General features: G+C 40.9%; 2 protein-coding genes across 2 annotated transcripts; one reads left to right on the top strand and one right to left on the bottom strand.

The window, feature by feature from the left end:
- Window positions 1-238: 238 nt before the first annotated feature.
- sigmar1 (sigma non-opioid intracellular receptor 1) lies at window positions 239-7,841 on the bottom strand. Its single transcript, XM_030065423.1, has 5 exons — window positions 7,537-7,841; window positions 7,360-7,411; window positions 6,511-6,659; window positions 4,207-4,299; window positions 239-3,489 (listed from the first exon to the last, which is right to left on the bottom strand). Exons 1-5 carry the CDS (start codon window positions 7,679-7,681, stop codon window positions 3,260-3,262), a joined length of 669 nt encoding a protein of 222 aa, XP_029921283.1. The 5' UTR covers window positions 7,682-7,841; the 3' UTR covers window positions 239-3,259.
- Window positions 7,842-8,113: 272 nt separating this feature from the next.
- Window positions 8,114-22,051, top strand: galt (galactose-1-phosphate uridylyltransferase). Its single transcript, XM_030065422.1, has 11 exons — window positions 8,114-8,282; window positions 9,170-9,339; window positions 10,028-10,103; window positions 10,898-10,946; window positions 12,568-12,697; window positions 14,095-14,151; window positions 14,586-14,708; window positions 15,515-15,647; window positions 15,981-16,064; window positions 20,088-20,242; window positions 20,998-22,051. The coding sequence occupies exons 1-11, from the start codon at window positions 8,240-8,242 to the stop codon at window positions 21,076-21,078; spliced, it is 1,101 nt and encodes a 366-aa protein (XP_029921282.1). The 5' UTR covers window positions 8,114-8,239; the 3' UTR covers window positions 21,079-22,051.
- The last annotated feature ends 622 nt before the right edge of the window (window positions 22,052-22,673 follow it).

Here is a 22,673-nt window from a genome sequence, read left to right as displayed (position 1 = left end):
TTTAAATTGCATGGGTGTCAATCTGAAAATGGGGCTGTTTCATTTGAAAAATACCAACTGGGAGAAAGCAGACTTTAATTAGACAGAGATTTGCTTAAGTGGTAAAATGCAAGTCAAAAAGACAAGTAATGATGTTTTCAAATGGCCTTGATTTTCTTCGGTTTCTGCTCACAGAGTAGACAACAATCAGTACAATGTGGAGAACACGTCACAGAGGAAGTACAAACTCCAGGTGAAATCATTTGCCATTATGCAACTGCCTTTTAATAGCAAGTTAATTCCAGGCTTAGTTTTTTTTTTTCTTTTTGGTGTAGTGCAAACAGATGGTAGCTAAATAATCTTGCTTCATCAATATCATTCAAGTCCTCCCCACAATATGCAGTTTTTTGAAAAATATTCTAGAGTTGCGTTTGGATTGCAAGCTCAAAAATCACCACCACCAATCTAAAATAATCTTGACTTAATGTAATTTTTTTACATCTCTTTGACCGTACTGTTACATGACTCGTACAGAAAAGGAGAAGTTGAGAAGTTACAGTATAATACAACAGGAGTTTACAGGACAGTACAGCAGTCTTGTTTGAGAGACAAATATCAAAATTACTCTAAAGACACAGTATCAGGGCTGAAAACTGTCAGTTTTAGTAGATATTCTTTACCGTGATTTGTGGTAAAAGCTTTTGAACCCCAACCAAGAAAGGTTTGGGTTTAAAAAAAAAAAAAAAAAAAAAGCAAAATTGAAAATCATCCCATTAAAATGTCTGAAATCCACTGGTACACTGAAGTTACTTTGTCAAGCACACACTGAGAATGAGTTACTATAAAGATGAAATCACTGCTGAGTTGGGAATCTGATGAATTTGAGTAAAATGGCCCAGATTAGGGCAAGCTGGGCATCTCACACACACACACACACACACACATCCTCATCATCCTCATCATCCTCATCATATAGGAAGTATTCCTGAACATATCCAGGGGATGTTTTTGAACGGGGTCAGATTGTGAACATATCAAAAGACGGGCTTTGACTTTAACTTAAATATTTTGAGTATGTTTTCGTGACATGCCAAAATTAAACATTGCATAGTTCTGAACTGGTTCCTTGTGCAAATGATGAATAACCAGTTCTAATATCACAGCGCTGGCATTCTACAATTTATGTTTTCAACATGGCAGGATAATAGGTTTTTGGCCATCAACCAGCCACTGCAGCTCTCAGATCAAAACCTGAGCAAAAATGAAACCCTTTGGATTCTCAGCTTTGACTACAGGGACTAACTTTTACGGAGACTACTTGTGACAAAGGGGATGGGTATAATTTCTTAAAGCCAGATTTAGTGGTATTGGAGTTTGTGTATAATTCCATCTTCAAAGGACAGAGGACCTCACCATGAAGGCAGTGTGGTACTTCTTAAAGGAATGTCAATTATTTCATCGATTAACACAGTAACATCACTGAGCAGCTATGGGCGACTATCTAAGGCTCAGTTCCGGACAAGTTCTTGTTGGGTGTTAACAGTTTTGCTGTGAAACACACCCTTTGTTGAACCTTGATTTATGACAAAATTCAGGGTGCAACGTGTAGCAGTTCAGGATTTATACTGTTTGATGTGATATGGTAAATTTTGAGACTAAAAAGCTTGGCTTGCAGTCAAACATTTTGTTGCTATCTCAGAAGACAGCCTGCCCATGTAAGAAGTGGAATAAGATTAAATATTTAAACTTGAAATCATGAGTATCCCAACCCACTGGCCATTAGTGGCCTGGGGTCTAAGCTGTGCAAGTCAAAAGGTGCATTTCTCATCAGGATCCACACACTTGTACCCCCGAATTCGCCTCATCAGAGATTTGAATCTTCTCAAATTTGCTGTGTAGATCCATGGCCACCCAGAGAGCAACCTCTCTGATTTTTGTGACTATATGACCTTTCCTCTATTGCCACTGTCAGACCAAACATTGAATTTATGATTGCGACAATACTAGTGTTAATGTTAGAAATTGCAAAAGAGGATGGGCTGACTCTTTCCATTGCGGGGTAGATTTGAAGACAGACATCTCATAACTGGGACCAGCCATACTTAATACAGCCCCCTACTGGGTGAGATATACTGGGCCACCGGTGTGGAGAAACACTGCAGTTTTAGACCAGTAGTTTTAAATAGACCTGGAAATGGTTAAATGTGTAAACTTTAAGTGATGGTTCAGATTCATACCCATGTAGTGGTATTTGCTGGTCATGAGAATGTAATACATCCCGAGTTTGGTCCATTAAATCGATGACACAAAGCTTCAAGTGTCACTTTCAATGCTTTTTTTAGCTCCCAGGCTTCCAAAATGGTTGACCTATTTTCTGCCACAGCACTGCCACTGTGTCCTTCAGCAGTGGCGCTGTGGTCTCATATTCCACCTACAGGGTGATACAGTGGCAGCTCTATGGCAGAAAGCAGTTTCGCCATCTTGGAAACCAGGGGACTGAAAAAAACGATTAAAGTGATACCAAAACAAATGTGTGTTGTTGTGCATCCTTCAAGAACAATTTTCCAGCTTTGTGTTACCACTCAAAATTGTGTTGTTTTCCTGTCTGTATGTACTTCATTCATTTTGAGGCAGTACACTCCTGGTGACTCTCCATTCTCACGACAGGGAACCGTTAGTTCAATACATCCACCAACCTTGGAGGATGTATTGAACTGACTTTAGTCACTTTAATAATCTAAGCAGCTTACTCCCATAAAAGTTTCGGTTGGTCTCAAACCGCGGATCTGGCAGTCTCTGTGCATGCACCACAATGATATTGCACCGTTTGGCCAAACTTTAGGACAAAACCACAGGGTTCAGCTTATTTCGGGGATTACACCCTGCTGTCAGTCAGCAACAACACATTGCTGTGAAATTCAAGCACTCAAATCTGGCATCTTTTGGCATTCGACATGCCATGGTCAGCACAGAGAAGAAATCCTGGTGGAATCACAGGGTTTTCCTCAGGACATGTTTAGTGTTTATACAAGGCTGGATCGAGGTGAGACATATTGATGTATTTGTGTGCTGGATTTAAAAAAAATCAAATCAAAACAAAACAAAACAAAACAAAAAAAAAAACAAGCACTGTCAAGACCATAGACCATAGAGTCATTTTCAAAAACTTCGAAGGCCTTATTTATTTTTTCAAATCCACTGTTTCAGGGATTTTCAAGCCCACTGGGAGCCCGGTCTAGTGTCCATGTCCTTGTGTGGGTGTTCGATCCTTGGCAGCGCCTCAGAAAACTCCCATCTCTGTCAGCAGCGTGCCAGCCTCCAGCAGCATTCCCTTGATGTAGACACGTACAGTATAAAACATGGTGAGAAAGTCCTGCGTGCTGAACAGTGTGTCAGCCAGAGCGAAGCCCAGCGTGGACGGGATAAATCCACGGCCGTACTCCACCATCCACGTCCCGGCGCTCCACTGGACCGATGTGGCCTCTCCTACACCGTGTACAATGGTGTCACCTGGGGAGGAAACAATGTGGTGGTCAGGAAATTAGGCCTGCAACAAATGATAGTTTTCACTGCTAATTATTCCGTGATTTGTGATTAATCAATGTCATTTATTAAAAATAATGACAAATGCTCATTGTAAGTACACAGAGCCCAAACTGGTATCTTCAAAATGCTCTTCTGGTCACACTTAGTCTGACCAGCAGCAAAATAAATAAATACATTTTTATAATGATACGAACAGAGTAAAGTAAGCAAATCTCAGAATCTTAGTGAATGTATTTGTAAGTCCATTATTAATTTTCCATTAATTGATTAATTGACTAATTGTTTCAACACTACAGAAATTATAAAAACAGTAACAAATATGTTTTATTTGTCCTGCTGTAGACATGGTAGAAGTCAGGTACTTTACATGTCAGATTTGATCCAACACAACAAGTAAAATTCAAGAACCTTACTGACTTTTTGGGAGTTTGGCATTAATGACCTCATCCAATACACAGAAACAAATCATAAGTTAACTCCCATTCTGCAAAATACCTGGCTCCCATTTTTGTGATTGTCGGATCCTGTCAGGACACGTGCCATGGTGATATTGTCCGGTTATTGCTCACACTGCGTTCAGGAACAGGTGTGTTCCCGGATGTTGAAAACATTCACTATGAGACACTGGAAAGTTTATAAAAAGAAAAAAAAAGTCTGATTGTGTGTGTGTGAGACATTTACCAGGGTAGTATATTTCACTTTTCGTAGTTCCTTCTTTCCACTGTCTGAAGGTGCCTGAGATGATGGTGTCAGAGATTTCTGCCCAGTAACGACCTGACAGGAATAGAGAGGAGAACGGACGCATCATGTTTGAACACTGCAGCAGTCTGGTCACACTGTGCTTTAGGAAGAAAAAAAAAGACACAGAATAATGAAAACAAGAGAAAGAACAGGTTTATGATTTCCTCCAAGAACAAGGACCAGTGAAAAATGGTGCACAGCCAAACATATGTTTATGCGTGGTTAAATATGTGAGTGCTAGGGAAAAATGATGACAGGGAGAAAGGGAAGAAGAGGAAGAGAGAGCAGAGGGAAGCAGCAATGAAAGATAAGTAGGTATGGAAAAGGTGGTGGTGGTGGTATGGCTGAGAAAAAGGAAAGAAGAGAAACACTGGGAGAAGAGGGCGAAAGGAGAGGTTAAGCAGAAAAGATGCAGAAAAGGGAGAAAGCTAAAAAGTGGGATGGGTAGAGGTGGTGGTTGGGAGGAGCAAAGAAAATGGGAGAGTAGAAAGGAAGTAAGGAGGTACAGGAGGAATAGAGGAGGAGAAAGAATAGGAGAAAATGTAAAGAGAAGGGAGAAAAGGTGAGTGGAAAGGGAGGAGAGGGATTTTGAGATAGGGAGTCAAAAATTGGGTAGAGAGAAGATATGGGAAGAGAAGATGATATGGGAAATGAGAGGAAGGGAAGGGACAGAAATAGGAAGGCTTAGGTGAGAGGATGACAAGACAGGAGAACTTTTAAAAAAGAAGGAGGGGAGACGGGATAGAGGAGGAAGGGAATTAGGAGGAGGGGTGGGAATGAATGAAGGAGAGCGAGAAAGGAGTTGGAGAGAGAGGCAAGAGGGATGGAGCCTAAGAGGAGAGGAGACAGGGCGATGGAGCTGAGGAGGGCTGAGAGGAAAGGAGACAGAGGGTGGACAAGTGAAATTAGGTGATGAGAAAGGGGAAAACAAGAAAGATAAAAGAATATATCAAAGCAAAAGATATACGTCTTGGCAAAGGAAAAGGTTATCTTTTGTATAAACACACGCACTATGAAAAGAGATCAGAGCAGCACAGATTAGCATTTGAACTGCAGAAATGTGAATCTGCCACGCTCACAGTGAACTGCGACTGATTGAGTCGAAGCGAGCGTGAGTAGTTCAAACTGCTGAAACAGACCTTTTTCACAGCAGCCACTGACATCAAACAGCAGGGTCAACACAGGTGTCACTAATGACATTAATTAAGGTTGCCATCCATTTAGGTCAACAAGCTCGGTTTCCATGCACTGATTTTATGCAGATTTTGAATCTGTCCATAGGAAAACCTGACTGCAGTGCCCCGGTGGCTCACCAGGTGGAGTATGTGCCACTTGATGGGGCTGAGTCCAACCCCTTAGCTATGTGTTGTTTCCTCTCTTTGTCTATTGTTACTGTCAAATGGAGCAAAAATGCCAAAAAAAAAAAAAAAACTGACTGGAAACCACAGAAAGAATGGAGTAGAACGGTCATGGAACCGTTTGCCGTGGTCATTTGGCTGGCACAGAATAAATTGGCGATTGTGGTTAGCTGCTACAGTGACAACACACGTCAGCAGGGCCATTAAGTGTGTCACACGAGCTTGAGAACAGAGGATATGCTGCGCTGCTAAAAGCAGTAATCAATGGTAACAGTTTCCACCAATTGGTCCAACAAACCTTGACACCCCTCCAGCAGGCTCTCCGAGCTCCACACTGCTCGTTTTCAGGAAAGTGGAAAGTGAGGAAAGTGAGCCTGGTGCGATGGCCACAGCTCTTTGCAATGACAATGACATGCATGAAAATGGCTGTCACTGATCATCTGTATTGATTTGAATGGCAAAATCCATTCTACTCCAATTCACGTTCTTAGCCAGAATTCACAAAAAACTCCCCCAATTTGAATAAAAGTTTGAGCTTTGCAGAGGTGGACAATCGAATAGGAGAAAATGTGCTAAAGGCTGATAGAGACTCTGATAGAGACTCTTTATTTGCAAAGGGTACAAGCTGACATGATTACATAGTATTGCAGCACCCTTTTTCAGGATAATTTGCAAATCATTGTTGATGGGAACCAGTGTTAATCTGCATTCTCTTTGAATGCACTTAAAATTACACACAACATTTTGGAGGGAAACACGGCAAAAGCCCGGGCCCAGGTATTGCGCATGCTTGCTCAGTGGAAAGGCTCTGATTCGATTAAATGGAAGAAACTCAGTTGATGTCATTAACACCTGTGTTTACTCTCCTAACCCTCTGCTGGCTCACCTGAGTGCCCTCCTGTGTCCACAGCAGTGCCAAACAGCAGCACGTACTCGGTGAGCGAAGCGTGCAGCAGACACATGGAGCCCATCCAGCCTCCTGCGTTCACAAACACCCACTGCAGGTCCTCATCTGGCAGGATGTGGCCCGGGTACCTGGTTGCACATACAGACTGTGTTCACACTGCCCAAGTGAACCAATTCTGATTTATTCTCAGATCTGATCTTTTTGCCCCGACCGTTCACATTTATCTTTGCTTGTGACCCATAAATGACATCAGCGTGAACAGATTTCTGTCATGGTGCCACATGTGCACATCATTTACACAACAGTCCATCACCACAATGAATGAAACAGTGTGCAAGCATTCATTTTTTCAACTGTTTCAACTTCAACCCTGTTGTTGTTGTTGTCGTCATCCTCCATAATTAGCTTTGGCCAACCATTGCCTACAGTGACGATGGTCTGTCAGTGATGTGAGCAAGTTCAGTGGCAAAAACACACATGAATTCTGATCTGACCATTCACAGTTTTCACACTGTAAGGGATAATTTACCTATCTGATTTAAGATCAGATGAAAGTGGCCCAGATCTCATCTGAAAAGAGCAGGTTTGTTTGTGTTCACACTGCCCGGAAAACAAATAAATCAGATTAGTGTCACATGTGGGAGGAGAAAAAAAAAAAAAAATCACAGTTGGCCCACTTCAACTTGTAGTAGCCAAAGTTATCGGCTGGGTTTCAGACATGCATGTACATGTGAACTTAAACACTGATATGTGCTTCAGTCCGATCAGTGTTTGAGCATTTCTTGGAGGGCTGCATTTTATTTGTGCTGCAAAATATTGTGGTATTACCTCTTTCTAAGCTCCACCACCACCTTGGAGAAGGCCTGTTCGTGGTCCTGTCCTGAGAATACAGAAACAAAACGTACATGAGAAACGAAACCACACACCTACACGTGAACTGCATTGGACTGCAATAAGAGGCACAATAAAAACCCTTAGCTTATCGCGGCTGGTTATCAACCTCACCTGCGTGCTGTTTGGCCAATTTGGCGACGTCTTCTTTGTTGAAAACATACTGCTTGGTGGCCATCCAGTGCCGCAGCAGCAGCACGGTCAGGACGGTGACTCCGGCGAACACCAGCAGTTTTACAGTGGTGTTAAGGACAGACATGGTTCAGACAGACAGGCGGACGACGGACAAACAGACAGACAGCAGTTTCCGACGCTACATGTGTACAGAGCAGGAGACAGGTTGATAAAACATGGGCAGATGAGGCGTGGAGTCCATCTGACAGCTTCTTCCTGGTCACTTGGGGGCGGGACTTAGCCGGCCAGCCAATCACAAGCGGAATCAGGTATATCGCTAGTCGTGTGACATGAGGGTTGTCAGGATTGTGGAAACCCCCCTTTATACAGTTTTAATTTTCCCTCTCTCTGTTTAACACATCATAATGTCCATAAATACATATTGCCATTTTTGTGGGTTTTAACACATTTTTATGATATTATTTATCATTCTTCCACGTTTGAGGTTTTCTGGAGATGTTTTCCTCATCTGCCGATATCCCCCAAATCGCGCGTTGTTTCCACCCATCAATAAACGGGAAGTGTGTGGACTACCAAAACAGTGGCGGCCAAGTAGTTAAAGTTAGGAATAGTCTCAAATATTTCATTAACTACTTTAATAATCAGAGGTGAGAGATCTCAGACAAGAAGCTACTGATAAGTCATGGCAACGAGCAGCAAAGGAGAAGTCAGCTTTGATCCAAAAGGTGGGTAACTAACCTGTTAAAGCACGGGCCGTGCGTAACCGGACTCCATTCAAAATCTGTCAGTTTAATGTGGAGTTGCTTAAAGACAAAGGCACACAGGTCGCACAACAGAATTGAAAACATTATACCAATAATTAGGAGTCACTTTTTCACTCGGCAATGATTCATTACACCGTGGAGCTCTTTTCACAGTTAAAATGTTCACTTTTTCCACGGCCATCAACCAAAACAGGAAGTCGCGGTTTTAACCGGGCGAGCAGGGCGAGCGGGTTCTAAAAGTTGAATTTACATTTAAATAAATTGTTGCTTGGTGTATTATCTGCATGCCGATTGACCAGTAATCCATAACAATGTATAAAATGTCAGACCATGATCTACAGGGTGCCTAGGTGTCCGGTGTATCAGCAACATTAACGTTAAATTACCAGATTTTGGAATGGAGTACGGCAGGAGGTGTGGATATGTTTTTTTTTTAAAGGGCTTCCTCCGGTGACCTTACGACCTCACGTCACTTTATGAGCTCTTCTTGAGTTCATCTCAGAAAGTGAGACAGTAATGATTATCCTGATCAATCACAACCTCATTAACAAAAAGGAGTCACGCTCTTGCAACAGGTGTAAAGACACTCAGTGATTTCAGTAATTTTTAACAGGCTTTTCTTGTAAATACTTGACTTATCTTGAAAAATGCACAACAACTAAGGATGCACCAGTACTGCGCTAAAATGGAGATTTTACAAGACTAATATCTGATGCTAAGCCTTGAGTAACATATCAGACACAAAAACAAATTGATTTTCTGCATTTTGTACACTCTATATGTGTGTGTTTGCTCTGCTCACTTCTTGGAGTTTACATCTCCTCCTCTCATTGCATGTGTCTAATCAGAGCACCAGCACCTGCGTTACAACCCTCTGAGGGACAGCTGGGTCTTGGTGTCCGCTCACCGCATGAAGAGGCCCTGGGCGGGACAGATAGAAAAACCTCCTGAGGAACACATACCCCGACATGACCCCTGTAACCCGCTCTGTCCAGGGAACACACGTGCAAATGGAGAGGTAAGGATAGACACCTACATTTATACATAGAGAAAGGAGAAAGCTGGTTTTGAGGAAGCACACACACGTCAACACTGTACAATGGCTGGGCAGTAATATGTAGCTGTGTGCAGCTGAGCTGGTAGAACATGGCAGAAAGGCCAGATTTATACCACTGATCTATGATATCCTCTGATCGACTTATTTACTCTGTTTATTATGAAAAATCAGTGTTATAAGCACCAGACAAGGCAAATGACAGCAAAAAGTACAAGTATAGGCTAATCCATAATGATTATCTGAACTTACCAGGACTGAAAACAGACTTGATTGGATTCCTGTTACCAAAATCTCAAAACCGGAAGTATGACAGGTCATCACCGTGTCTCCCAATCCACACATATTATCACAAAGTCATGGTGAAACTGTCATTGGATTGCCACCACAATGCTTGCGTAAGCACAAAGATTATTTGGATTTGATGGGTAGCCAGCCAGCATGTCCAGATGGAGTGCACCCATTGCAAAAACAAAACTTCAGTCAAAATTTTGTGGTGTTGGGATATTATTTTATTGTGTTTTATTTTATTTTATTTTATTTTATTATTTTTATTTTTTTTTTAATTTTGTTGCTTGACAAAATATATTTAACCTCTTCTTTAACCTGGCTTTCTCTCTGTCTCTCTGTCTCCCTATCTCACTCTTTCCAGGTGAATCCAATGTATGACAGCACCTTTGTGTTCAACAATGACTTCCCTGCTCTTCAGCCAGATGCTCCAGATCCTGGTGAGAGCCGCCTCTGATGAGAGCTGCATGACATATCATTTCAGCATTTTTGTCATGATGTGCGCATCTGCATTAGTCACATTGCAGGACATGCGGTTTCAAGCAAGGCAAATGAACTCAAACATGTCACAACCTCTTTGCTGCTTGATACAAAAGGAAAACTCGCAAGGTTTTCATTTTCCATTACTAATCTCCAAGAAAAATCGATTTGATAGAATAGGGATATCTACTGATACTACCGATACCGTGTCAATGCCAAATCTGCAAACTAACAAAAAACTTTCGGAAGGAGAGGCTACTTGACAGCAGAGTTTGAAAGTGTGGGTCTGCTTCTCAAAATTAAATTAGAATAGATTAAAATGCAATATGTGGCACAGCGCTGTTGACTAAGGGGAATGTGTGATGAATGAGCATCAACACAGTGCAACACAAAATGTGACAAGAGCCGTGATCTTTAAAAATTTCTTTCTCCTTTTTTCATCAATAAATTATGTAAAAAGGTTCAGTGAGGCATTTGCAGGGATTCAGATTCAACAAGCAGTTTTGATCCTAGATTCAGATTTGATAGAATCCCCTAATCTGAGGGTGAATATAAACTCCCCACTACAGTTGAGATGCATAGGGAATACTTTGTGCTCTTGATCCGTTTCCCCATTGCTCTTGTCTGATTTCCAATTAGATTTCCACAGTAAAATTGTGCAATTCAACAGGATTATGCTATATATCATCATCTTAATTACATCAACCACATTAAGTGTCAATAAAAAATGGTCTGTTGTTTTTTTGTTTTTCAGATCCAGATCATAATCCATTGTTCCAGTCTAAAGCTGCCAAGGGCATGTGGTAAGAGCAAAGCTTTATACCTCAGTCACATGCATACAGGAATAATGCTATAGATGTTATCTAACTGGAAGTTACAGTGATGAAATTGGGGAACATCACTGTTAACGGGGAAAAAATGGTTCTAGTTTTTGGGATAATCTCTGATACAGTTAGACCTTTATGGACCAAGTCATACACTCTTCCATTTTCATCACCTCAGTACAAATAGCAAGTAATGGAGATCAGAAAAGCAAGGATGCAGGTGTGTATCTATTTCATTCATTTTGAAGCTCATTTAAAAAAAAAAAAAAAAAGATATAATTATAGTTCTTACCCATATAGTGGTTTTTGCTGTACCATAGGAATGTAAAACATCCACCAAGTCTGGTCCTTTAATTCCTTTTCCTGTTGCAACAGCAGGCGTGTCACTCAAAACTTGTGTTGTTTTCAGATCTACAGCCACTTCATTCATTTTGGAGCAGTACACTCCCAGTGAAGCTCCCATTCTTGTGACAGGGATGGATTCACTGGACCAAACTTGGTGGATGTATTAACACATGCATGGACCAGCAAATACTGTACAGCTAGGAATCCAACCTGTCATTTTAAGCATGCAATGCTTGTGTAGTCTTGTGGTTTGGTCACATCTAAGCAGTCTTGGTCAGATGCAAGGTAAAGGTTTCTGGCACTAGTTCTCGAATAATGTCTTTGATTGCTATATTGCTAGCTGAGACTGGCTGGAGATGCACACACACACACACACACACACAAACACACACACACACACACACACACACTAGAGTACCACACACACACACACACACACACACACACTGGAGTACTACAGTGGCTCTTAAAATAGTCATGTACAATTCATAAGTACAACCATTCGGTTTTGCTTTGAGCACAGAGACTAAAATCTTGTTCAATTATTCATCCTGCACTTGCTGCCCGGCCCAAGAAAAGCCGGACTTTAGAGAGAAAATTATTTTTTCTCTATGTGGCTATGTAGCTGGTATCACTAAGTACCCGAGGTAGACTCATGTAGATACATAAACATGCTGTGCTTAAGACACACACACACACAGACATACACAAATGCACTGATGATCTCTAATGTCTACTCTTCACACACCCAACCTCTGTCCGAAGTGGTTAAAATTTCAGTTGGAGATCAGTTTCTTTCCTCATTTCTGAACAAAATTCAAGACAAAATGTTCAGCTATTGTTTTATTCTGCCACAGTTTAAAAAAAAAAAAAAAAAAAAAAAAAAAAATCAAAGTTTGCTGCCCACCAAATCTCTTTTCAGGGTTCTGACATAATAATTGTCCCCCACAATCAAAGACTGGGGAAGGGACTATGGTTTGGGCTAAATCCCTCTGTGATTGGGCCACAACAGCGCCACCAACAGGCCAAAACGTCCCTGAGATTCAAGCAGCAATTTTGAAACAGAAATCATGCAGATTATTTTTTGATTGATTGTTTGGTCATTTGTTTTAATCTTTCTTTCTGAGTTTTTGGGACACTTTTTGGGACAAAAGGTATGCTTAAATAACAAGCCAAGAAGTCCGATTGATGAATTAAGATATTTCCCCACCTAACCATCTGTGTCTTCCTTCCTACCATCATCTCTTTTTCTCAGTAAGGTCATGTGCTTCCATCCCTGGTCCGACATCACCCTCCCTCTCATGAAAAAGGAAGAGGTTGTCAAAGTCATTGACAAGTGGGTGGAGATCATGGAGGAACTAGGCTCCACCTACCCCTGGGTTCAGGTACGGGACACTCTCCGGGCCCTATCTTTCATCTGGCGCAAAGGGGCTCCAAGCTCAATGCATGTGTCTTTGCTAGTTTCCAACGAGCGTGTTGTCATTTTCCCTTCCAGCGTCCACGTTGTGTAAATGTCAAATGCCCTTGTGCCCATCTGTGCACAAAAGGGCATGTTGGTGTTTAAATGTGGAGGGGTCAGGTGCATTGTTGGCATGTTGCTGTCTCGGGGGCAGTTAAAAACGATTAGGCTACAGGATTCACCAGCAAAAACCAGGTTTTTTTTTAAGGTGCATTATCAAGATAGTAATGTTCGTTCTTACCTGGCAAATGCACTTTTATAATAGCAAGCCACCAAGCTGCAAGCACACCTGGCTTTTAAAGCGAATGGAGGATGACACCATGATAGGTTTATTGCATGTTACGCCCCAAACACACCGATGATTAATTAAGAGACTAAGTACAACCCTTTTGAAGCATGTGCCTGAAGCAACAAGCCTTTTTTTCTGCTGTTAAAATAGTAAAAGTGGACTTGGACATGCCCTAAATGCACTTGTACCATGCTCTCCAGACTGTGCACTTAGATCGTTAAATTAGAGCCCTCTGTCTCTCTGTCTGTCTCTTACACATACACACAAACTGACTGATGTTTTCATTTCTTCCTGTGACCGGATAAACTCTTTATCTCATGCTCCTACTTCACGTCTTTCCATTGTTTATCTTACTGTATCTTGTGATTGATTACATCAAAACTTTAATGATCCTCACAGGAAAAAATAGGATGTTGTGGCAGTAGAGAGAAGGATGTGGATGAGAATATGAGTCATACAGAAGACTGAGTTGATTTGATCAGTTTTATGTTTTGTGTTTAAAGTAATAGTTCACAAAAAACCTTTCCAAGCCCCTTAGACGGGAGAATTTTTTCCCAGGACCCCTGCTTGACCATAACGCCAGTAAATAAATAAATAAATAAATAAATGCACTGGGGGGAAAGTAATAGAGTGCAGACAAAACTCAGTTCATGCATGCGAACTTGGATGTCAGAGTATCAGCTATAAAATTATGACAACATGGCGAACAACTCAGGAAAATAGATGCTCTCTTCCTTGGAAAACCCCGTGTGGGAAGATTTTAGATTCTGTTCTTCTCGAGAGCATTAATTTCTCCTGAGGTTACTTCATGAGAGCCAGGTTATTGCTGGTCTTAAATTCCCAACCTGCAGATTGAATAAACTGTCAAGCTGCCGTTTTCTCTTCCTGAGGTTGTATTTTTTTGTCCTCTTTCTCGGTTTTCTGTCATCATATTCATCGGTGTGTTTTTATCACTTCTCTTCTGTTTCATTGCTGCTGTTATTAACAAATTGTCCTTTCTTTTTCTTTTCTTTTTTGGTCTAATGTTTTTTCAGATCTTTGAGAATAAAGGAGCTATGATGGGTTGTTCAAACCCCCACCCACACTGTCAGGTGAGTGTTTGAGTGCATTAACAGAGCTGCAATTCTTAATAAATACTATTTAAAACCCTCATTAACTGTAACTACTGATTCAGTTTTAAGTCAGGACTTAATTTTTAGACAGTTAAATGCAGTCTTTGTCTGCGTGATTTTATAGTCATTAAAACACCTTCATGTGAGAGATCAGTGGAGACGTAGCATTTTGAATATTTTTAGTTAGATGCATCGTATTCTGTAAAAGTGTGCTGGTACATGGCATGTATTATTAAGACATTTTTGCAGTCTACAACTGTTTACTCCAACAGCATGACTGAAAATGAAATAGAGCTGTTTGTAGAGGTGAGTGACTCAAATGAAATGAGTTTTTTTTTTTTTTTTTTTTTTAATCATGGTCACTGTCTCATGATGCTCTTCTCTCCTCCTTCCTGCTTCCTGCGACATCACAGGTGTGGGCCAGCAACTTCCTGCCAAATGAGCCCGCCCTGTCAGACCGCTGTCAGAGAGCCTACTATCAAAAATACGGAGAACCACTGCTACTGCAGTATGCCAAGCAAGAGGCTGAGAAAAAGGTGCAGCCACATACTCATGACTATACAAATGCAAATAATTAATAAGATCATTAAATTAACACGCTTAACGCTGAAAATTAATTGAAGGTAGAGGGAGCAATGGTAGCGCCTTGAATTAGCATGTCTCTTAGGCGATCAAATTTTATTTGAATACAGCAAAAACCCATAAAATCCATGTATGAATTTTGCCAAGGTCCAATGACTTGCTGCAAAATTAGCTGAACTTCTTCAAACACTTCTGGAGGTGGTGCGACACATTTTGGGTTTAATTAACAAATTTTGATTACATTTTAATTTTTTTTACATTATTTTTATTACTTTTTTTAGCCAGAGGCAGCTTTTAATGCCAGGTGTACATGAATGTAATTTAATCAATACACCATATCAAGGCACAATTCAGATAGAAAATGCATGTTAGTTTGAAGTGTAACGGTTCTGAAACTGAAGCTAAAAGTGAAACTGAAACCACGGTGCAAACGTCTTCCACCTCGCCGTCCCCACCGCCGTGCAGCTGCCACTGGTGGAGAACTGCACTCAGTTTATTAAGCCATCAAACAGAACTAATAAACGACAAAACAATACAAACAGCAAGTTGTGCTAATGAGGGAAAGCCCTGATCAGTATTTGGGGAGGATATAGAGTCTGCCTGAATGCCTCCACACTTTAAAAAAACAAAGACAAACATACTGCTAACTCAGCCCGAGTTCCTCCACTGTCCCGGTTCAGTGAGCAGGATGTGACGGGAAAGCACTCTCTCCTCAGCGGCCCATCAAAATGAAAAAAAAAAACAAAACTTTCTCTTCTAGGTGCGAGTGGTGGTGGAGAGCTCTGATTGGCTCGCGGTGGTTCCATACTGGGCAACATGGCCCTACCAGACACTGCTGTTACCACGACGACATGTCCTCAGACTCAGTGACCTCACTGCAGAGGAGAGAGAAGGTAAAGCCATCTGTGTATTATTATTTCTTTTCTATCTTTTTTTTTTTTTTTTTTTTTACACAGAGATCAGTCTAAGGGTAGCTTCTTTCTACATATCTCTGTCAGTGTTTATTTTCCAACTTTCTAACACTCGCTCTACTCAGTTGCCGTCTCTCATGTTGTTCAAAGTGAACTATATTCAACAACAAATATTGTCTTTCTCACCCTACACTGTTTCCTGTCTCTCTTCTCTTGTTTTCTCCCTGTCATGTCTCTCTCTCTCTCTCTCTCTCTCTCTCTCTCTCTCTCTCTCTCTCTCTCTCTCTCTTCTCCTTTTGTGTCTGTGTTTATTAGATCTGGCTGACATGATGAAGCGACTGCTCACCAAGTATGACAACTTGTTTGAAGTCTCTTTTCCCTATTCCATGGGCTGGCATGGTAAGAAAAGATTGGGAAGCAGGGAGGGATGGATTAAAGAAAAAGTTTTGATATAAGCATGACACCCTGTGGGAACCGAGCGGGAGAGAAGGGGGGAAAGTTGAAGGGATTCAAGACAATTTTAGAGTAAATAAACCTGTGTGAATGGATGGGTGGATGGATGGATACAGTGGATGAGAGTTTAGTGCTGTGTTTTAGGCCTAATACACACTAAAGTTCAAACCCAAATCTCAAGACACTCTTACATATAGGCCTAAGTCCAGTCCTTATTCTGAAGAATAGAGCATTGTATTGCTATATTGTATTTACACTGTATTACAGATGTTTTACCACAGACATGCTAACATATGTGAGGGGACAATAAGCAGGATGGGAAGTTTATGCAACATTATTACAGTAACTATGGCTTTTTACATGCAGCTTTGCTAATTCAAGTCTGTCTACAATAAGTGGCCAATAAAAATTTTTATTGATTTACACAGCTGATCCCACTAAAAGTGCCATGGTCAGGGTCCCAAAAGTTTTTAATTTTTTTTTTTAATCCCCTAACCCTAACCGCTTTTATTCACTTAGAGGAGGATGAGCAGGAACCACTGTATCTCAAACAGCTTCATCTTGGGAATAATTTCTGTGATATGCTATCATTTTAAAACAAAGTCAGTCATGCATCTCATTGATTCAAGATAATTCTGTCAATAGTAGAAAACATGTGATCATGAACCAGTTTCCCACTGAGCCCAACTTGTATGTGCACCCTCTGCAGAAGTGATGGATTGCTTGTTGTGTGTGTGATGGTCACTATAATTTTGATGGTTTTTAGTCCAGCTATACCCCAGCTTTCATTTGCACAAAACACACATTGGGTCAGGTTGGCCTTGCTCTGGCTTTTCTCCGTGGAAGTGGGCTGGATCAGAACCAGGTTATTTTAACACCCGTTTTGGCAAGCATATCTGCCTACCAGTTGATATTGGGTGTGCAGTTTAGACGCTCTGTGTAAAGTTGACTCTTAGTGTTGGAGTCAAATGCAACTACTGACAACTACAGATATAAAACATTACAGACTGGACGGCTTGGCCAACATGAGCATGCTGTGTGCATTTCACTGACGAGACTTAAAAAGGGGTCCTAGAATTGCAGATTTTCAAAGAGTCTACCTCTGTCTGCTGTTGGCCTGATCTTAGTCTCTTGTGCTGGTATGCACTCTGATTTTGTGGCGATTGGAGTAGACGGTTAGCCCAAAAAAAATTTCAGCGTACAAAGGGTACAGGAGCTCTTTTGACACCAATGTATAACTGGTCCTGAATGACTGCAGGCAAAAGTCTTAACAGGCTTTAAAGATACTCCAATGAAAACTTCAGATGTCCTTTAAAAGTTGTTGGATAGATTTTTTTTTCATGTCATGTTGAAATCCTGGTGTTGCTGTGTTTTCCAGTGCCATTGTTGAGCTAATAAAATAGTTTGACTGGCTTTTCATTCAAGGTGAAAGTACTTATATTTCCCAAGATAATGTTATTTTGGTCTTATCAATGGAGGATTAAGGAAATAGAGACTGCAGAGATTTTCTGGAGAGATTATAATGGATTTAGTGCACCAGTACACACACACGCACACACACAGATTGACTAATTAGGGAACGCACACATATCCATATCCACACACCCAGACCTGGCTAGCATAATGAATTGTGGTATCTCTCCATCTGTGTTTGTGTTTTATATTAGCTCATTTAGAAGAAGCCGGCTCTTATTTAGGACTTGGCTTATTAGTGGTGGTGTGCAGAGAGAAGTGGTTTGATTGTGGAATGAAGTCATTTGAAAGGAACGGCATGTTGGGAGTCACCAGGGAAATCACGGATTAGATAAAGCTACCTGCTTATTCCTCCTGGATGAAAACACAGAACACATTACAGCCAGAATTAATAGCTTGGGTGACTGAGTGTGAAAGAGAGAGAAAGGTAAAGGGACATACAGGACAGGAGGAGGAAGATAGACGTACAGAGTGGCTGAAAGAGAGACCTGTCAGTCATGGATTAGATGAAGCTCCCTATCTTTTTCTCCTGGATATATGGAGGCAGAGAATCAACAAGCTCACTGAATGACATGGAGGCACAGACCACATCCATAAGGTGAAGATTTTTTGGAAAACACAACTTTTTCTTTCTTTTTCATTCTCCTATCACCGCTGTGCAGACAGCACAGTGGCACAGTTTGCAAACTCTGAGATTACCTCCAAAGTTTTCCTTCTTTCAGCATGCTCAGAGTGGAGATGTTAACATCACTCACCCGAGACTTTAGGCATTCTCAGTTATTTTAACCAATTTATATTCATGTATGAGTTTCAGTAGCAGCTCTACCTCATTGTCTGTCCATTGTCTGTCCATATGAACATACCCTGACCGTACCCTATTCTGCTGTCTCTCCAAAGTGCCACCAGTTAGCACTGAGAACTGATGAAAAACTTAATCCTGCTGTCAGATTTGCCAGTTTCCCATTTCAGTTCCCTGTACAATATCACCCCACACTGTTGACAGACTGTGATGAAAATTATAGCTTCGTAGAAGGTGGCAGAAATTGTTGACATGCCATTGCACTTTGAAGCATCGTCACCTGTCGTGGAAATGTAGCACTGGCATTTACTATTTAGTGTCTTTTCTCTCGGGTCAGGTGAACCCTGACCTGCTCTACTGGTGCTTAAGTCAAGCAGGGTAATCTTGCCCCTCCTGCCTCAGAAACAAAGTCAACACTGGCTGCTTCCTTCATTTACCTTGTTAGCTAATTGGCAGGGGGCTGGCTGGCCTGCAGCTTAAGGCTTTAATGAGCAGAGGGCCTTGTTAGCACTGTGTGAATGGTGGAGAGACAAATGAGCTTGTTAAGTCTATGTTATGCATCTCTTTAATTAGCCTTTTGTGGTTTAGTAGTAGAGAGTGTGTATGTGTGTGTGTGTGTGTGTGTGTGTGTGTGTGTGTGTGTGTGTGTGTGTTTTGTGTGACAAGAGTGTGAGTGCCAAATGCTAAAAACCTCTAAGCAGTAATATCCTCAGGTCAGTGTGTGTGTGGGGGGAGTATTTACTAGTACCAACAGTTTTAAGTGGGGGAAAAAATTGCAGATTGAGGATGTCCTGCAGTTCTGTGTCTCTGCCTCTAGATGTCACCACAGTCATTCCAAGTTTTGCCCTCTGCCTGATTTCCCCATGATTTCACAATCCACAGAGAGTCAAAAGTGGAGAGATGCTGGTACCATAGACAATTGCACATCTGATTTAATCTTATTTCACTGACATGTCAAGTTTTCCTCCACACTGGTCAGTGAATAAAAAGAACCACAGTTGCACTAATGCCCTTTGAGGTTTTTCTTTTTACTTTGTCACCTTGCATGAATTCTGCAAAAACCATCATCCCATAGCACGATAATAAATGAGTAACATGATATGTCAGAATGTCAGTAATATTAGAAGCACCCGTACTCTGCTCTTTTCTTTTCAGGGTAATTTTTAGGCTCAGCATTATTGTTTGAGGAAAATTTACCGAAGAGTCTCAGTCCCAGTTATCAATCAGCTGCAGGCTGATTGCTCTTGGCTCGGTTGCGAGTGGTGGAATGGGAGAGGGGTGCTAAGTGCATTAGTCCTCCTGGCTTCCTGCCAAGACACTAAAGGAACAGTTCACCCAAAATACAAAAATGCCCAAGATATTATGTGCATCCAAACAGTTTCTGTGATTTTGCAAAGTTTCCAGTCTGTTTCAGTTTTCAACTGGTGCATGACCTCACCTGAACTATTTTTGCTGCACACATCTGGTCACATGCATGGCCGCCAGAAGCATGGCCCAACCTTACCATTAAATCTGTAAACCCCTCAATCAACAAAATGATCATTACTGCCCATCAGTCTCAACTTACAACTGTATGGAGTAAAGCAGGTGTGTGTCGGCCCCATGATTCTTACAGTGCGTGTCCCAGTTAACCTACTAACTCTCTTTTCCCCTTTCTCTCTCTGTCTCCTCTTCTTTCTCTCTCTCCCTCTCGTCAGGAGCCCCTACTGGCCCCCATTTAAAGGAGGACAATTCCCATTGGCAGCTCCATGCTCACTACTACCCTCCTTTGCTGCGTTCAGCCACTGTCAAGAAGTTCATGGTGGGATATGAGATGCTGGCTCAGGAGCAAAGGGACCTCACTCCAGAGCAGGTGAATATAAGCCACATATGTACATTCAAAAGCTGCTCAGCGTGCACAGTTACATACACAATTCATGCAGAGGCAGGCTTAATTAGAAAAAACTTAAAAAACAAAAAACAAACAAAAAAAACCCCTAAAAATCCTTAAAAAATTTTAAATTTATGGATAGCAGTACCAGAAAACTACCAGGAAACTGTTGAGATTATAGTTACATTTGTTACAATTTATCGTATGTAGTTAATATTCATATCTAGAGCAGCTTTTTACAAAAGTAAAAGCTGAAGGTTTGAAGTCTTGCTCAGTGACAACAGGCTGCTGTGGAGATCAAACCTGTGACCTTTAATATATGGGAGGATCTCATTTAATTAGTGGGTGACCCTGCCATCACGTTTTATTAATTCATTTCACTTAAAATAGTAAGATCTGGGGCAGAGAGATTTTTGCTGGTGGCATTGTTTTAAAATAGAGTCCTACAAAGGCCGTAATTAAATTAAATCATTAAAAACTGTTTGATTTTATTGTTTATATACCCATTATTTGCATTCAACTTGCATAACGCTAGTTTCAGACACTATTGCTACATTTACTTTTAAGAGTGTATAAAAGCTCATTTGTGTATAGTACAACACAAAATAAGTTCATTTGTTGCTACATAGGGCAACTGAAATAGGCAGCTTAGTTCACGTAGAAACTACACTTTATCAATGCATGTCACACTAAAAGGCATAAAAAATATTTTTGTATTCCTGTTTTTGTATTTCCAGGCTGCTGAGACGCTAAGGAACCTATCAGAAGAGCACTATAAAACCCGAGATAACCCAGAGCGAGATGGAAAGAGAGAGTAGTAAAGTAAGAGTTAGTTATATTCAAGCACTGAGATAGGTGGAGGAGAGGGGAGTAATGTCACCTTTTTTTTTCCTCTTTTCCCCTCAAGAGAACACTGTGAAAATAAAATTCATATTTCACAATATCACAATATCTTCCACAAAAGTGCCTTTACCCACATTGGACCTGATTATAAGACTCAAGCTATGATACGGTATACACACTTTGAGTGACTTTTAAATGGATTTAGTTATGCTATTTATGCATTACCTGTATGGCCAAGGGAATTTGAGGAGTTGTGATTGAGGAAGGATGGCCTTTTACCACAATGCATTGATTCCTTTATTTAAGGAGATGAAGAATACAAGGCATTTTCTCCTGTTTGTGTAAAATAGAGACTGGAAATTATTGGACCACATAAGCTATAGCTATATCAGCTATATGCATACATGCAAGACATCACAGCACAAACTACAGGTCTCCTTAATCGGAGTGTTTACAAACTCTTCAATACTATATAGACATGTTACAGCTTCAGTACAAATGCAGCATTTTTATAACTGTCAGACACTTTAGTTCTTTTATCAGAGACATAATTTCAGAACTGAAGGTCTTCAATAATTCATCATGCCAGCAAAGCCTAGCGCTGAGCTCCCTACTGTAATTATGAAATGGATGTTTCTTACAAAATATTGAATTAATCTGCTGTGTTTCAGGGAGATACAAGAAGCAGCGTTTTTTTCTCCCCATGTCTTATTGAATTTTAAGACATTTAAGTTTTTGCTGTGCTTTGTTGAGAAGCTTTCAACAGCAAAGTTTGTTTTTTCTGACAACACAATGGCTTATTTGTGGCTCAATATTTTGGTTTCTTGTAAATGTTTTCAAGTGGAAGCTAACTCCTTGAATCACTTTGCTGTGTCAGACAGCCTCAAGCCTCAAGTGCAATGTGTAATGCTTAAGTTGATATTGACAATAAATAATGATTGCAGTGTTGCCATGTGTCTTCTTTGTGTTATCATTTTTTCCCCATTTAAATCCACATTGACTAATTATTGCTATATGGGTCTTCATAACATCAACATTATTTATGTGGAAAATTATCTGCAGCTTGCTGATTTGTTTGAGAATGTGATTAAGAAAATCCTGGTAGCAGCAGCTGGACCAGCACAGAAAATCCACAGACAGGTGGTGCTGCAGGGTCTCAGGTGAGTTCTTATAATGCTTTGAAATGGCCGGCAGTAAATTCATGAGTTGTTTAAAATAAAAATGATATTTTAAGTTTTTTGGGGGGAACACAGGTTAATGTTTGAGCGATGCTGTGGCTCTGTCATGACTGGATCATTTCATGAGCTGCAGAAAACTCTGAAACTTTATGAGCCACAGTCACAATACAGTGGAAATTAATTTGTTGGTTTGATTGAGGGAGGTTTACCTTGCTCTCATCACACACCAACTCATTGTGCTACCTGCAGGAAACACCAAATTTATCAAGAGGGTAGATGGGAGAAAAAACAGAGTCCCAGCTTAGGTCTGACAGTGGTTTACTGATCAGGGTTTTGACTCTTCCAAGTACACAGAGGTGATAATGCTACACCTTCAGAATATTGGTCAACAG

The sequence above is a fragment of the Myripristis murdjan genome, chromosome 12 (assembly GCF_902150065.1).
Source record: "Myripristis murdjan chromosome 12, fMyrMur1.1, whole genome shotgun sequence".
NCBI classification, from domain to species: domain Eukaryota; kingdom Metazoa; phylum Chordata; class Actinopteri; order Holocentriformes; family Holocentridae; genus Myripristis; species Myripristis murdjan.
The sequence above is the reverse complement of the archived record's forward strand: the minus strand, read 5'-3'. Positions and strand labels throughout refer to the sequence as shown.